This window comes from Gopherus flavomarginatus, chromosome 17, assembly GCF_025201925.1.
Source record: "Gopherus flavomarginatus isolate rGopFla2 chromosome 17, rGopFla2.mat.asm, whole genome shotgun sequence".
Classification (NCBI taxonomy): Eukaryota; Metazoa; Chordata; order Testudines; family Testudinidae; genus Gopherus; species Gopherus flavomarginatus.
In genome coordinates, this window is record NC_066633.1 from 2,818,589 (window position 1) to 2,835,519 (window position 16,931).

At 45.4% G+C, this 16,931-nt stretch overlaps 2 protein-coding genes across 2 annotated transcripts in view; one reads left to right on the forward strand and one right to left on the reverse strand.

Moving 5' to 3' along the window:
• NR6A1 (nuclear receptor subfamily 6 group A member 1) overlaps positions 1-16,931 on the forward strand; it is a 418,534-nt gene that overhangs the window by 312,460 nt on the left and 89,143 nt on the right. The gene's annotated exons all lie outside the window — the stretch shown is intronic.
• ADGRD2 (adhesion G protein-coupled receptor D2) overlaps positions 1-16,931 on the reverse strand; it is a 97,859-nt gene that overhangs the window by 28,296 nt on the left and 52,632 nt on the right. The window contains exons 19-23 of the mRNA XM_050926227.1: positions 16,299-16,401; positions 15,185-15,338; positions 14,292-14,425; positions 13,405-13,520; positions 10,248-10,368 (exon numbers count right to left, since the gene is read on the reverse strand). Of these exons, the coding sequence (XP_050782184.1) occupies positions 10,248-10,368; positions 13,405-13,520; positions 14,292-14,425; positions 15,185-15,338; positions 16,299-16,401 (628 nt within the window). The remainder of the gene's footprint in view (positions 1-10,247; positions 10,369-13,404; positions 13,521-14,291; positions 14,426-15,184; positions 15,339-16,298; positions 16,402-16,931) is intronic.

Genomic DNA, 16,931 nt, shown 5'->3' on the forward strand with positions numbered 1-16,931 from the left:
GCAAGCCAGAGTTTGGCCACCTCGTTATAGACTGTAATCAAGTCGCCTTTTGACCTTCTCTTCGTTAAGCTAAATACATGGCTCTCGTGTTTCCTTCTCCCTTAAACATGGTCATGGCTCTTCTCTGAACCCTCTCCAATTTATCACCATCCTTTTCCACCTAGTAATGGACTCACAGAATCCCATGCACTGCTACAGACTAGGGACCAGTTGGCTGGGCAGCTGTTCCACAGAAAAGGACTGAGGGGTTACAGTGGACGAGAAGTTGGATATGAGTCAACTGTGTGCCCTTGTTGTCAAGAAGGCCAATGGCATTTTGGGCTGTATAAGTAAGGGCATTGCCAGGAGATCGACGGACATGATCATTCCCCTCTATTCGGCATTGGTGAGGCCTCATCTGAAGTACTGTGTCCAGTTTTGGGCCCCACACTACAAGAAGAATGTGGAAAAATTGAAAGAGGCCAGTGGAGGGCAACAAAAATGATTAGGGGGCTGGAGCACATGATTTATGAGGAGAGGCTGAGGGAACTGGGATTATTCAGTCTGTAGAAGAGAAGAATGAGGGGGGATTTGATAGCTGCTTTCAGCTACCTGAAAGAGGGTTCCAAAGAGGATGGATCTAGACTGTTTTCAGTGGTAGCAGATGGACAGAACAAGGAGCAATGGTCTCAAGTTGCAGTGGGGGAGGTTTAGGTTGGATATTAGGAAACACTATTTCATTAGGAGGGTGGTGAAGCACTCGAATGGGTTACCTAGGTGGTAGAATCTCCTTCCTTAGATGTTTTTAAGGTCAAGCTTGACAAAGCCCTGGCTGATGTGATTTAGTTGGTGTTGGTCCTGGTTTGAGCAGGGGATTGGACTTGATGACCTCCTGAGGTCTCTTCCAACCCTAATCTTCTATGATTCTCTGATTGTTTGCTTGTGACCAGCTTAACAAGTGATCCAGACCACTCTGTATCAGTGACCTGTCCTCTTCATTATTTTCCACTCCCCATTTTTTTAAGTCACCGGCTAACTTTATCGGTGATGAATTTACATTTTCTTCCAGGGCCTTTATAAAAATGTTAAATAGCATAGGACCAAGAGCTGGTGGGACCCGACTAGAAACACATCCAGTCGATGATTTACAATTACATTTTGAGAGCTATCAGTTTAGCCAGTTTTTAATCCATTTAATGTGTGCCATGTCAATTTTATATCATTCTAGTTTTTTTAATCAAAATGTCAGCATGGTACCACGTCAAATGCCATATAGAAGTCTAAAAATATTTCATCAACACACTCACTTATCAAACTTGTAATCTCATCAAAAAATATCAAGTTAATTTGACAGGATCTATTTTCTATAAAGTCATTAATGATATACCCTCCTTCAATTCTTTATTAATTGAGTCTCATATCAGCCACTCCATTACCTTGCCTGGGATCAATGTCAGACTGACAGGCCTATAAATACCAGGTCATCCTGTTTATCCTTTTTAGAAATTAGTACAACATGAGCTTTCTTCCAGTCTTGTGGAACTTCCCCAGTGTTCCAAGACTTATTGAAAATCAGCATTAACAGTCCAGCAAGCTCCTCAGCCAGTTCTTTTAAAACTCTTGGATCCAAGTAATCCAGATGTACTGATTTTAAAATGTCTAACTTCAGTCACAGCTGTTTAACATCCTCCTCAGGCACTAGTGGAATGGAAACAGTGTTATCATATGATGTGACAACATCATTTGTTTTTTCCCCAAATGCAGAACAGAAATATTTATTGAACATGTCTGCCTTTTTTGCATTATTATTGATAATTCTATCTTTTTCATCTAGTAATGGACTAATACCATTGTTAGGATCCTTTTTTTCCTAAAATACTTTAAAAATTCCTTATTGGCCTTAACTCTGCTGGCCATTTCTCCTTATGTCCCTTTGCTTCCCTTATCAGTTTTATATAATTCCTAGAGCTTCTGATTTATATTAAAAACAATCATCTGCCCTTTCTTCCATTCATTATATAGTATGTTTCTATTTTTTATAGCTGCTTTCACTTCCCCTCTAATTTAGGTCTTTTTAAAATCCATACGGCCTTCTTCCTCAGTTGTGGGGTATTGTGGCTTTTTGATGTTCTTAAACAATTCCCAATTATTATTCATATTTTTCTGATTAGATTCTTCCTTGGAGCTGATTTAGCTCATAATTGTTTTTAGCTTTGTGAAATTGGCCTTTTTAAAGCACCAAGTATATCTATCACCGGTCTGGACTTTATTCTGTTTGCACATTATAAATGTGATCAAGTCATGATCACTTGTACCTAAGTGACTATTAATTTTTAGTTTTGTGATCAGTTCCTCTTCATCTGTCAAGATGAGGGCTAATATGGAACATCCCTGTGTTGAATGTAACACTTTTTGAGTTAGGAAGTTGTCATCTCTACTATTTAGAGATTCCAAGGATGTCTTAGTACTGGCAGCATGAGACAGTTGTTTGATATGCAGGGATGCGTCTGTGTGCGCACCACTACTAGTGCATTTATAGACTGCCATAGTAATAACATAGTGCTGCCAGTCAAGCATCTCAAAGTGTTCCACATCAGTGAATTTAGCCTCAATCCTCCCAACCCACTGAAGTATTATTGTTAGCAATCCTATTTTACAGATGGGGAAACTGAGGTATAGAAAGGTGAAGAGACTATTCAGCATCACAAAGAAGTCTGGAATATAATGTCAATGGAAGCCACATCACATGACTCCCAGGCCTGGACCAACCACAGGACTATCCTTCCTATCTCCAAGATCAATCAAACCAAAGGCTGCTACTTGGTGTTACATAAAATATTCCCTCCTAAGGCAGCCACCTTTACCGTCTTTGACCATTTTTGAAACCATGAGGGGGCATGGAAGCCATTGTCGATGCCAGCCAGTCAGTCTTCTAAGTAACAAGCTAAGGGGCAGGAACTAGCAGTTAACACAGCATGTAATACTGCTCTTCAGTGGCTCGTTTTCTTCCTCCACTGACTGGTTAGGAGAATGATTAGTCAGATTTGGCATTGACGTGCAGACTAACCTTGAAGACAGATCTGAATTTCCACAGACATACAGAACACAAGTCAACAACAACAAAAAGTTGTCTGCTACCACATTGCTACATAAATAAACAAATGCACTTTAAACACAAGTCAAAGGTGATCTGCTGAAGAAATCTTTTTGAATAGGCCAAGCAGCAGAGAGATTGAAAAGTGATGTTATTATCTCTGCTTTTCCTTTACTCTGTGCCTTCTGGTCAGGATCCCAACTCCTCCTTCTGGGTAATCTTCTAATTAGAATGACCTCACTTTGCAAAGGGTAGAAGGCAAATGAAGACAATATATCCATGAGCTAAACTCCCCTGGCCCCACTCTTTGACTGTACTGCAAGCAAGGGCGCCTCTGCTGTGATTTACAACAAAGTGATTACAAAGATTGTTTTTTAAGAAGACGACAAAGAAAGAAAGAACGAAAGGGGAAAAAAAGAAGTAGCAGCTTGAACGGAGAGAAAAAACCAGCGGTGAACTGATATGAATCTTTCCCCTTCAAACACCATTCAGCGCAGCACTCAGCTTCTCCTCCGCGGTGGAGTGTGACGAACTAGGAATGTTCTTAAATGTTCCCTCGGAATACTATGGGGGTGGGCCTCAGTTCCTGGCCAACCCTTTGTCACCTAGCACCTAATGGCCAGGCGCTTCCTCCCTGCAAGGGGATGCTAAAGGTGTGCGAGAACAAAGAGGTCAGGTGACCTCCTGGCCCAGGAAAGGAGGTGGGGCTGGAGGGGTTTTGGGAGTCTGGAGCTGGCTGGGGACGAGGAGTGAAGTGCAGACGTGGGGGTCTGGCTCACTGTCCCCCAGAATGGACCCGGCCGAGGGGTCCTGTTCGCTGTACCTACAAGCTCTGTTTTAGACCGTGTTCCTGTCAGCTAATAAACCTCTGTTTTACTGGCTGGCTGAGAGTCACTTCTGACTGCAAAGCGGAGGTGCAGGACCCGGTGGCTTTCCCAGGACCCCGCTGGGGTGGGCTCACTGTGGGAAGCGCACGGAGGGGCAGAGGATACTGAATGCTCCAAGGAGAGACCCAGGAGGTGAAGCCGTGTGAGCTTCTTGCCCTGCAGACAGTCTGCTCCAAGGGAGAGGAGGCTCCCCAAAGTCCTGACTGGCTTTGTGGGGAGCAGTTCCAGAGCATTGCCCAGGGACTCCGTGACATGGAGTTGAAAGTGATTCATGATAGACGAACTCTCAAGAAATGTGTCATCCTGAGGATGACATTTAAAAACGCAGGGATCATCCTCTTCATCCCTGAACTCCCTGCCACCATGTGAAAACTGCGACCTAAATGTGGTTCAGAACAATGGACTACAGCACAGTGGCTAATGTGAAAAGAGGATGAGGGATGGCAGACCAGTTGCCAGTGTCCACAGCTAGGCAGCCTTGTTTCTGGTGTAACCAGAGAAGCCCAAGGCTGAATGGGCCATGGAAAGCAAAGTCCCCTGGCACCAGTGGATGTGAACCCTTCCAGCCAGGGGTGAGGCCCATTAGTAGCACAGAATGAGGAAGCAGGTGCTGCAAGTTCTGGGGACAAACAGAGGAGGGCAGCCCGAGGGCTGTCAGATCAGGCCATGTCCATGAGAGCTAAATGAACACGGGAGTGGAACTCTCGCCCCCTGTGCCCACAGAGACACAACGAGGAACCTGAAGGAGGAGCAGCGGAAATGCTCTCCACAGAACAAGGCTGGGGGGAGGCAGGCAGGACAAAGTGAGATTCCCCACCAAGCCCAGGTTTTCCATACTGGGATCCAGGAATGAACAGAAAAATGACCACAAGCTCTTCTATGGTGCAGACCAAGAACAAGGCGTTGGAAGAGGTTAAAACGCACACAGCTGGGAAGGACAGCAGGACTCCGGGGCTCAGCATGGGACCAGAAGTGGGACTCCATGTTTTAATCTGCTTCCCTCCATTTGCTTACACACAGACTGTGCTCCTTAATGCTGACCGTTCTGAAAGATTTTGTCCCAATTGGGAAATAGGTTTGTTTTAATCTTAAATCTAATGCGGATTTAAAGAGTGCTGGTGCTGTTCTCTGTTCATCTCCGAGCTACACTTTTACAGCAGTGAGGTTGGAAAGAGGCAAGAAGCATTGACACTATATTTAATTACAGCCGATAGGCCTCCTGTCAGCCTCCCGACATCCCTAATAGCAGAAACATGGAAAGGTGGCCTCTGGCTGGCCTTGGGCCTTCACCATCTGACAGCAAACGGATGTGCGTTAACAGCACCTCACAGCTGGACAAGCTCCAGCAGCAGGCATAAAATTCATTCAAGCAACTATCCATCTTGTACGCGTGGCAATAATGGCTTCATTTCAGCTATTGGAAACTTGGAGTCATTATTAAAGTGAAACCTGCCAAATATGCCAGAGTTGGGGGCCACAGGCCTCTCCCACCCCTCATCACAAAGATGCCATAGGGACCATTTTCTGTTTTAAAACAGGAAAATATCAAATAGACACTGAAAGCCTTTGAATCCCAGTCATTCAAATTTTGGATGCACGGTACATGAATCAGCCAGGCTGCTCTCTTGGTTTCGAGTGCCTCTGATTTCGGAGTCATCACATAGCGTTTGTGAAGGAGTTTGTCAAGTGCATATGTGAATGTGCAGAGCAGAAGGATGGAAACTGCCATCTGGGGCCATCTCATTGTTGTTATTGTAGAGCTGGGTGACATTTTTTCATCAAAACTTGCTTGGGCAAAAAATGCAGATTCTGTGAAACTGAAACATTTCACTAATTTATGTCGATTTTGCCAAATTGTTTCAGTAAAAAAACCACAAGAATTCTTTTAAACAAATCAAAACGTTGTGTCTGGACATTTTCAGAATGAAATGTTTTGATTTTTCCATTCAAATTAACTTTTCATTTAGAAATTTCCTTTTATTATTATTATTTTTTAATTTCAACATTAAAAACTACTCAGAATTGGAACAAAATGTTTAATTTCAGATCATTCAACCTGAAAGGAGGGGGTTTATTCTAATTTTTTTATTTGTTTTCAGTTCCAACAAACTATTTTAAATATTATTCCTTCCCCCTCCCATCCCCATCATAGAGCTGATCCAATGCCCACTGAAGTCGATGGGAATCTCTTTACCAATTTCAGAGGGCTCTGTGTCCGCCCCTACATCCAATTTAATTAGGTCCAGATTCAGGTAAGTATCACTGTTTGGAACAGCACTGTGTGTTTAAAGCTAGGCACATGCTCAAATATCTTCCTGAACTGGAGGTCTTAAGGCCTGAAGAAAGCCCATTAAAATCAGTGGGAATCTTTCCATTGACCTCAGTGAGGTTTGTATTAGTTCTTCGGTTTGCAAGCTCCCCAGGCTAGAGATCCTGTCTGCTCTCATCTCATCTAATAACAATTAACAATTGCAGTCTCTTAATAAAAAATTCCACCCTTTATCCATCCATAATTCTCTCTCCACCGGCGTCAGGACCAACTGTGCTTCAGTGTTTCTCTAGCTCCATCTACAGCTGCCTTCTCTCCAGGTTTAGTCAGCCCTTCGCACGCCATGTGGCTGACGCTTTGAGACACATTGTGGGCTTGCTGTGTATCCTGTGACTTTACTCCGCTCATGATCTGGGAACCTGCTTTGATGCCAGGGTCATGTGAATGGCTATTTCTCAGCTGGGCTGCGTCCAGGACTGCAGAGAGCTGCTGGCTGTTACATTGCTAACAGGACTTGGTACCATTTTCTTTCCCAAATGGGGGCTAGGAATGGCCTTAAATTCCCTTAAGGAAACCAACAAACTTGTGATCCCAAGAAACAAAATTAAATATTGTTTTCAAATAGAGTTTGTGGTGTGGTTCCATTCTCTCCTGGGGGGCTCTTATTCTTCTTACTTATTTGTACGGCGGTAGCGTTTGGGAGCCCTGGTCCGGGACCGGGACCAGGACCCCATCGTCCACGGTGCTGTACAAATACAGAGCAAAGAGTCAGTCCCTGTGATCTGCAGACCAAGTCTGATCTGTGGCATCCCAGAGCCAATGCTTTAGAAGTGCTGGGCTGAGTCTTCATTTATTCACTCTGATTGAAGGTTTTGCATGCCAGTAAAATATTTTAACGTTTTTAGAAGGTCTATTTCTATAAGTGTATAATGTATAACTAAACTATTGTTGTACGTAAAGTCATAAGGTTTTTAAAAATGTTTAAGAAGCTTCATTTAAAATTAAATTAAAACATAGACCCCCCGGACCGGCGGCCAGGACCCAGGCAGTGTGAGTGCCACTAAAATCAGCTCGTGTGCCGCCTTCAGCACGCATGCCATAGGTTGCCTACCCCTGCCCTAGACACTACAGTGCCAGCAAACAATGCTCCACTCTGAGCACAGTGGGGGCTGCCATTTCCACAGGCTGCACTTCCAGACTAGAGACGATGGCAGCTGCAATCTACTTGTGCTACAGTGTAACCTCAGAGGTGCCAATGAAGATCTGGGCCCATTGCACACAGGCATTGTACAAACCCATCTTGAGACATGGGCCCTGCCCTGCAGAGCCTACAGACACAGCATGAAAGGGGAAAGCAGCAGCACAAGCAGGCGACACAACATACCCAAGGTCACACAGCAAGTTAATGACAGAGTCAGGAATAGACCCCAGGTCTCCTGACTCCCAGCCCAGTACCGCAGGCACTAGATCGCAATGTCTCTCAGTTACTCCATGTTCTGCAAATCAGGCCCAGCCCTTGTGTTCCTAATGCAGCCCTACTTGGACAAAGTGTGGGCACCTTTGGGATCAGCTGCAGGGCCCTTCAGATAAGGATTTAAAGGATGAAGTGTTTTAATCCAGAAATGTACTTGATTCTTAATAACCAGGAATGCGAGACATCCAGGAATAATGTCTGTTTAGCCACAGTTAGACACCAGGTAGAGAAGTGCATGAGGGTCGTACAAGGCCCATCCCTGATGAGCACTATTCCTGCTGCCAGTGCTGGAGCTCACAGAGTGTGTAGGAGTTAGGCTTGTTTCACTGAGGCAAGCTGCAATTAGAACGTCTGCCTCGGAGCTTCATTAAAATGAAACGTTACACAGTAGTAAATTCTCCGGTAAATGGCCAAAACAAAGCTCAGATGAGATATTTTATGGGGATATAAATTTAGAAGCATCATTCCAAAACCATGATTTAATGTCAGGAAATCTAATTATGAGAAACAAGATTTAAACGGCAAAACTGTGACACCAGTCAGCCAGCCCAGAGATTCGGGGAGGGTTAAATAAACACTCTGCTCAGGGCTGCATTTCACACCTCATTATTATTTACTTAGGTTCCTCAGATGCTGAAGGACAGCTTGGAAAAGCCCATTGGTTCCCCAGAGGTGAGAAATGCCTCCGGACATTAGAACACTATCACATTGGAAAAGAGATGGTACGTAGCCCACTGGGCTTATCCTGAAAACACCTCCCATTTTGGAGGAAACAGCTAGCTAGCCTGGTCTGAAGAATTCCCTGTGCACTGTCTCTCCAGCCCAGTAACCCTACCAGTCTGACAGCGTGAGACGTGAGCTGGAACAGTCAGTGCCTACCACTACCTGGCTGGGCACAGTCTTCCCACGTGATCACAAGTCTCTCTGTGTCTTGGTTTCTCACACGTACAATGGGAATCACATCACTTCCCTATTTCATGGGGTTAGAGGCTCAGATTCCATGGCAATGGAAACAATATAATTACCTACCTAAAGGACCTGAAATCATTTCATTTCACTAAAGCTGTATTTTGCCAGGACTTTAAAATAAACACAAGGTAGTGCTTCTTCACATAATGCACTGCCCAGAACCTGGGAGTGGATGATAAGGGACGGATCACTCAATGACTGCCCTGTTCTGTCCTTTCCCTCTGAAGGAGCCAGCATTGGCCACTGTCGGAAGGCAGGACACTGGGATGGCTGGACCATTGGTCTGACCCATTATGGCTGCTCTTATGTTCTTAAACTGATGATCTATTATATGGATGATGAGAAACCACCACAGTATTCTAAAAGCTGGCCATAAAGGGTCAGATCTCCAAACCTGGCTTCCATTTTTTTGCAGGTGTAATTTTGAAATGCAACAGATTTTGAGGAAAAGCACAAATAAATTATGGATGAAAAAGTGTGCTCCCAAATCCAGATGCCTGGTTAGAAAATTAGGCCTTAATAATGACTTAATCAGTCTTCCTTCTGCAGGTTTTCTGATGACTGAGTTCAAACGCATAGAACAGGTTAATGGAGATAGGTCCTTCTGATTGTAATTTAATGCACCATACGACAAAGGCACTGAGAGCCACGGATTGGCCCCTTTTTAGTGAAATTGTGAGTCACACAAGGTAAATCAATAGGTAAAAGTGTTGCTTTGGAATAATACAATTATGTGCAGCAAGGAATATAAAACTTTGTTCAACTCCAGTTCAAGCTTTTATCAATATGCAATTAACCACCAGGCTTTTATGTATTTTGACAGAACTCAAATCCTCTGGTGACTAGCATGGTGTAAGAACCTGGAGAGAACAGAACTGAAACCACTCGACACAACAGAACTCTATGTGAGGTGGGTGAGTTATTAGGAAGCAAAAGGCCTTGCACCAGCCAGGGTGCGGGTGGATTTCTGCCTTCTGCAAGAAATCTGCTGCTCATTGCACCTGGTGAGTCCCCGTGCCCCCCGTAACAGGGCACTGGCCTCATTTCACAGCTATCTGTTTGGAACTGTTTCATGCTGCAGCACTGTGCTTGGGGGGTATGCACACACCTCTCAGCTGTGAACCCCATTCATGTATTTCTAGTGTCAAGACACTGCAGAGGAAACATCAGACGGAAATTTATGCCACTAACCACATTTAGTTTTAATCCCCACCCGCCGAGCCAAGGAACCTCAGGACATGGGGGTGTTTCTGTCTCCATGCAGGAAGGGAGATTCCTTTACTCTCTCATGGTGTCTTTACCTGCACAGTGCTGAGACAGAATCCTGAGGATACCTACCAAGAGTTTTAACCTTGCTTACTAAGGGACTAAGTTCCTTTGGCTTTTCCTTGCTGGAGAGTGTCCATTCCCCATGGTGCCTCCCTCTCCCCCTCAGCATGCCAGTTGTTAGATGGGACTGGAGAGGCGGGTAGTTCATTCAGTGCCTGATTAGCTCTAGTGCCTCACAGTAACCTCAGCCGGGGGGCTGTGTCTCTTGGTGCTCCAAGCTTCCCAGTTAGCCAGGTGGGGACTTACCTGGAGGGAGTTCAGCACGATGAAGACATGAGCCCAGATGATGCTGAGGTGAACTAGGATCCCACACACCCACGTCAGGCCCAGGACTGGCAGCAGCACCAAGATGGGCTTGGCTGTGGCCCTGTTAGAAAAAGAAACTCAAAGTGACTTGGGCTCATGGCAAACCTCTCTCATTTGGGGATGGAGGAAACGTAGGAGAGCAGGAGAAGCAGAGGCCTTGCCAGTCCCATCCCTGCCCCACCTCTTAGCAGCATCCATCTGCCACTTCTCTGGTCGCATCTCCATCCTGCTCTGCATCCTTGGGTCACACTGCTCCCTGCTATCTTCTCTGGCAGGCTGCACCTCCCTCCAGGGACCTGGGAGCAAAGCCCTCCCCAGCATCCAGCCTTGCCCTCTCCCTGGCTTCACTTTGGGGCACGACTAGAGGGTTTTGCCCTTGTTCTGCAAAATTAAACAGCTTTTCCCTTTGATCTTGTTGCTGAGTCTTTCTGAGGTTACAGGCAATGTGAGCGACAACAGCCCTGGAAAGACACCTTAGTTTGAGGGGACATTGGCTGATGCTCTGATGTTCAGAGTCTCCAATTTCGCTGCTGTGGTGACAGCCCGTGCACTACAGAGATCTCCTCCCCTGGAGCATTAGGCTGTCCTCCAGGGAAGGTGCAGGGAAGTGCCTCCAGCAAGGCAGCACAAATGGCCCCCCAGTAGCTAAGCTGGGTGCAGCGATCTGACATGGCAAGAGGGAGGGACCAGGAGAAGGGGTTGCGAAATGCTTTGAAAACATAATGTAGCCACCCCAGAAAGCCAGAGGAGAAATGCCACACGCTTTATCTTCCAACCCCCGCTCAGCCACCCCTGATCTTTATTTATAATTGCAAGAGAGCTATAAGGAAACTCTGACATCATTAGACACAAGAAAGCAGCCAATCTCCCTCTGCTCGCCATTGCCAAGAGGGCTTCTGTATTTGTTTTATTAGCATGTGTGTGTCATCCTGCCCTCCAACACCGCCCTATCTCTGTGCTTCTGTAAATTTAGTAAAATTTATTTATGCAACTGGAAGAACAATGTGTGTCTAGCAGTGGTGACTGGCGCCAGCAAACAACAATAAAGATTCATAAGGAGTGATAAAGTAACAGCCTGAACAGCAGTTTTAAAAATCTCTTTGAATTAACTGATGACTGGAATCCATGTTCCATTTCCTTAGCCATGCATGTCACCAGAACCAAACCAACTCTCCAGACAGGCACTTAGATAGACTCAGTGCTATAGTATTTGAGAGCCTCCCAAGTCCTTAGGGATTTATTTTAACAGTCCCTCTATATTATCCCTTTAACATATGGGGGAAACTGAGGCACAGAGCAAGAAAGCGACGTGCCCAAACTCACTCAGGAGGACTGGGGAGAAACCAGATCCCAAATCTCAGTCCAGTTTTTTTTTAACCATAACACCTTCTTCGCTGCCGTTTCTAGTATTCCATAGGGTTTATGCAGTGCACACAACTCGGGAGCAGAACAGCCATGGCAGCTGACTGTGCCTATATACATTTTGTGCTCCTGAGGATTGACAGATAGATTACAGGGCACCCAGGAGAAAATCAGGAGGAGTTTGCAAGAGCAACGAAAGGCCGGTTTCACTCCTGCCCCGGCCTGATTTCCCTTCCTAATTTTTGGGTACCAGACTGAACCTCAAAGCTTTCGAGTTTCATCCATCAGCAAAATAAGACATCACATAAATCTCACTGAAATCCATGAAGACCCAAATGGCTGGAAGGAACTTTGTTTTTGTGGTAAATATCTGCAGAATAACAGGGCTTTTCAAGCCCTAAAGCCATTATGCAGGGTGTGAATTCAAATGCTGAGTGATGGATCTGACTGAACCACATGACTTCAAGACTCCAAACTGGATCTCCCATCAAAGTGCTAGAATCTGGTGGAGAATCTTCAGCTGCTAATCCTCAAGAGTGAGAAATGTTTAAAACCCAGAGAAAAAAAGATAGGCTGGGAGAGTCAAAGATGCTTTAGTAAGATGCCCAAATCCCATGAAATTGGATCTCTAATGCCCTCAGGCTCCTTGGGAATCCCAGACAGAGCTACCAGTACTGCCTGGACTAAGGGTTGATAAGGTGTTTATGTTCCAGCAGCTGAGCCAGTCTGACAGCACTGGGAGAAGAATTCGCTTAAGGAACACTGGGCTCAGTTCTGCTAGCACTGGCACTGGTGTCAATTAGAATTTAACTCTGTTGAAGTCAACAAATTACTATCCAACCAGTTGTTCCCAGGACGCATCTGTGATCTTAGCAGCCAGGTATATCATAAAGCACAATAAAATGACTGATGTGGAGAAAGGGAATCAGGAAATGTTATTTACACCTTCCCATAACACAAGAACCAGGAGTCACCCAATAAAATTAAGACAGCAAGTTTAAAACAAACGTAAGGAAGTACTTCTTCACCCAATGCACAGTCAACTTGTGGAACTCATTGCTAGGGGATATTATGAAGGCTAAAAGTACAAGTGGGTTCAAAAACAATTAGACAAATTCATAGGTCCATCAATGGCTATTAGCCAAGACAGTCAGGGATTCAACCCCCATGCTCTGTGTGTCCCTAAACATCTGACTGCCAGAACTTGGGACTGGACAACAGGGGATGAATCATTTGATAACTTCCGTGTTCTGCTCATTCTCTCTGAGGCATCTGGTACCAGCCACTGTTGGAAGGCGGGATACTGGGCTAGATGGAACATTGCTGTGATCCGGTCTGGCTGCTCTTATGTTCTTACCCTTTGATTTCAACGGGAACTGCAGATGCTCCCGACCTGAATTACTGATTTAGGAGCCTAAATGTGGATTTAGGAGCCTAAGTGTGACAGTGTTGGTCCTACTTCCTCATGTCCCATTCATCAGAGCATAGATTGCTGAGCATAGACTGTTGCACTGCTTCTGAAATACTATACAGATGAAATGCATGATTACTCTGGAGGAGAAAAATCTGGATCGTGTTTCTGCCTTTAGAAGCTGCTATTACACACAGAATGTGGCCACACACCAGAGTCCTCAGGGACAGGATTCTATCCAAGCCCAAGAAAGACTTCACAATGATATCCAAGCACAATCCAATGCAACCATCGGCATGGAAGTCAACTGCTACCCTGACTCACCATATCTGGATTCCAATCTGTTTCTCCACGCTGCTGCTGGGGGTCAGCATCTTTGATCTCCTCCGTGCACTGGACACTGTGACCATCACCACCCGGAACAGCACGAAGGTATTTACCTGTGAGTCAGAAAAGAGCCGCTAGCTTTGTGCACCAGAACAGGCTCTTGAATTTTTAAATGAGCTCTAGTGGGGCAGGTGTCTCTGCTGGGTCTTCCATGCTGTTAAGTTTGCATCTCGTAGAATGATCAGCTTGTGGGATTCTTGAGGCCAGAGCTCAGTTCACACAAGCATAACATCTGCAAAGGTTTCTCTACAGACCCTGGTCCAACAGGTTCACTATTAGATGTCTACTGGCTCTGTTGCCTTTAAACATTTCACCTTCCTCTAGCATCGCTTTGTTGTACTATGATGGTGGAGTCATTAAAAGGACTCAGGTTTTGCCATGCTGAATTGGACCTTTGGACCATCGAGTCCAGCATCCTGGCAGAAAGTGGCCAATACTCAATTTACTTCTCCATCTTTGTAATGTAACCTCAGCATAGTAACTAGTATCTTCTGCTGAGGTATTAGATGGTAGGACTCCCGCCAAATACAATAATGTACCTGCCTATCAAACTGTACAGTGCTTCATGCATAACTGCAAACGTTACTTTAGTCATTTACAGAGCTCTTGGCAGGAATTCACCCCATGTACAGGGAGATATTTGGACCATAATGAGACTAAATCTCAGACACTCTAAATGCCACCGTCGTCCTAGATTAGAGAAGATCTTTGTGTAGGATCGTTGATCCCTTTGGCTCTGGCTGACAAAGCTCAGTGCTGCTTTCCTAAAACAAAAAGTAGAAATTGCTTCTATCCAGAATTATACAAAAGGGTTTGATGCTTACCATCAGAACAAAGAGAACTGGCCCAACGAACGCCCAGATGATATCGGTCTGAACATTCAGCCAGCAATGATTGTCTGCCACGTACTTGTTAAAGGAAGTTGCCAGAGTCGCACCAACAATAACGACTGGCAGGCCTGAAAAAACAGGAAAACTGAGGACAGCAAAATGCCAGATCTATTGGCTGGTTAGTTGTTTTAAACATACAGGGCCAGATCCCCAGCTGGCCTAAATCAGCGTAACCACATTGACCCCAATGGAGCTGCACTGATTTACACTAGCTGGGAATCTGGCCCATGCCGTGTAACAAGACGATGTTTTATATCCTCTGCACTTTATTCTCTCATTCATAAAACATGCCAAAGCTGTGCCACAAGACACGAGCAACTTATTCCTAACAAGAGTACAATCAAAGACAAACAATGCCAATTTGGTGTCTGTCTCTCAGCACAGTCACATGAACCCCAGACACTCTTACCTGAACCCCAGTATAGTCAGATAAATCCCACTGCCCTGACTCATTCATTCCGATAAATGCATCTGTTTCCAGCCAGAACCATTCTCAGGTTTCTAGAACCAGCCCCACTATTCACCGACACTCTCTGATAGCAGCGAATCAGCAGAGTCTTCCTCTGAAAATACTTTGTGTTAATAAAACAAACTGTTACAAAATAAATGAAACACTTGGCTAAAATTCCAGCATCCGCCAGTTGACATTTAAAGATGGGAGAGAATCTGTGGGTGAGGCTGGTAACCCCCCCAGGTCAATGGAAGCTCTTGTCAGACTTGTGACTTGATATCAGTTACACTGAAATCTTTTCTACAAGGACCTGTCGTTTGAGAGAAATTGATGCACTGTGTTCCTGAGAGTAAGGCATAGATGGGTTTCCATTTACCCCAGCCAGTCACATAGTAAAACTTCATTCTCCTGTCTTCACTCATGTTGACGGCAACCACTTTGCTCCACAGGAGAAGCCCTTCTACCAGCATCCAAGAAAATGCTGCCATGAAGAAGAGGTGGAGGAAAGCTGTGACAGCAAAGCACAGTATCTGGGGGAAGAGAAATTTCAGACAGCTCAGTGAGGTGGAGGCAGGAATCGTCTGCCAAACTCTGCATAGTGCAGGATGAGGAATGACTCCTGAACATGCTGCAGAACATTTGCCCATTCAGGCATTTAAATGCAAATGATACCAGGATGATTTCATACAACTATAAAACAAGGCTGTCCAGACTGAGCTTTGCCCAGCTGAGAGTTACAGAGCACTTACATTCAAAGTGCCTGAAAAACTAATTTACAAAACATCCACCAGGATCATTTCATCCACCATGGAAATGCAACCCGCTCTTAGGTCAAAGGCAGGTCTTTAACAGCTCACAGCAACACTGTAACCGAAGGCAAGGAGAACACTATAGCTCACTGACAGTACTGGGACAATTTAGGCAGAGAGGATGGGCCAAACTCATCCCTAGTGTAACTGCCCAAGTCACTAAGTCAAAGAAGCCACCTGAAGGAGAAGACACCAAGGTAGCTTAGAATGGGCCCAGCGCCTCTAGCAGCCCCATGCTCCCCAGTGCTAGAACACCAGTCCAGTGCATTCCAGAGGAGGGAATCGGCACCACTTCCTACAGCATCTGGATTTTCCTTGGAAGTCTCTCCTGCAAGTACTGACCAGTGCAGGTCCTGATTAGCCTACGAGGTCACAAGAGGTGGTGTCATCCCAGGCTGGTATTTTATGCCACTTTACATGGCAGACTCTTCCTGCAGGATTCTCTGGGTTAAAAATAAATATGCTGCCAGGAGTGGGGAATGGAACTGTTCCTACATATGGTGCAAAGCATATTCCCAAGGACAGTGTAATCCTGTTTATTCCTCAACACAGATTACAGGCAATCATTAATAAACTAGACTATGCTTTTGTCTTAGGGGCTGTAGCCACGATGACATAGCAAACAAGAAGTCTGGCAGCATCTGTTACCGGGGAAGGTGAGATGCCTCCTAGCCGTCTTACCTGGTTGGTTTTGGCCAATTCACTAAACATGAGCAGAGCTTCAGCTGCAGCTAAAGCAAAGATCAGATTCTTGTGCACGGTTGTTCGTTCGCTCTTAGGAACACTGAGGAAGGGGAAATGGAAAACCTTGGTCATTAAAAAGCATGACTGGATTCGGTAGGAGCTGTATGTGATTTTCTTACTAGTCACTCGTCAGACCATGTGGATTCCACCGTGTTGCCTTTGACCTCTCTGCTGCTCATCACAGAGATGCAATTCCAAAGAGAGCGGAAAGCATTGGTGAAAAGAGGAAAAATACTTGATGCTCTTGGCCGTGCAGTTACTCTGCCACTCAGGGCTTATTCAGTGCCCACTGGCTGTGGTCAGTGGCACTGAAAGGGCCCCCAGAGAACTGGGGGTTTTATTCCTTGTAAACCTGGCTGATGATCTGTCTCCCCGAAGGTCTGTGGAAATGGTTTTTCCTTTCACTGCAATTGCAGCAGTGATCTTTCGACAGTCGGATTTTAAACAATGGATTCCAGCAGCCTTGCATTCATGAGCACCCGAACACTAGCAGCGTGTGCAGCCCTCAGCTCACAGTAACACCCACGACAAGCAGCCAGCGTGTGCACCCAGCCCTTGGGAACAAACCTG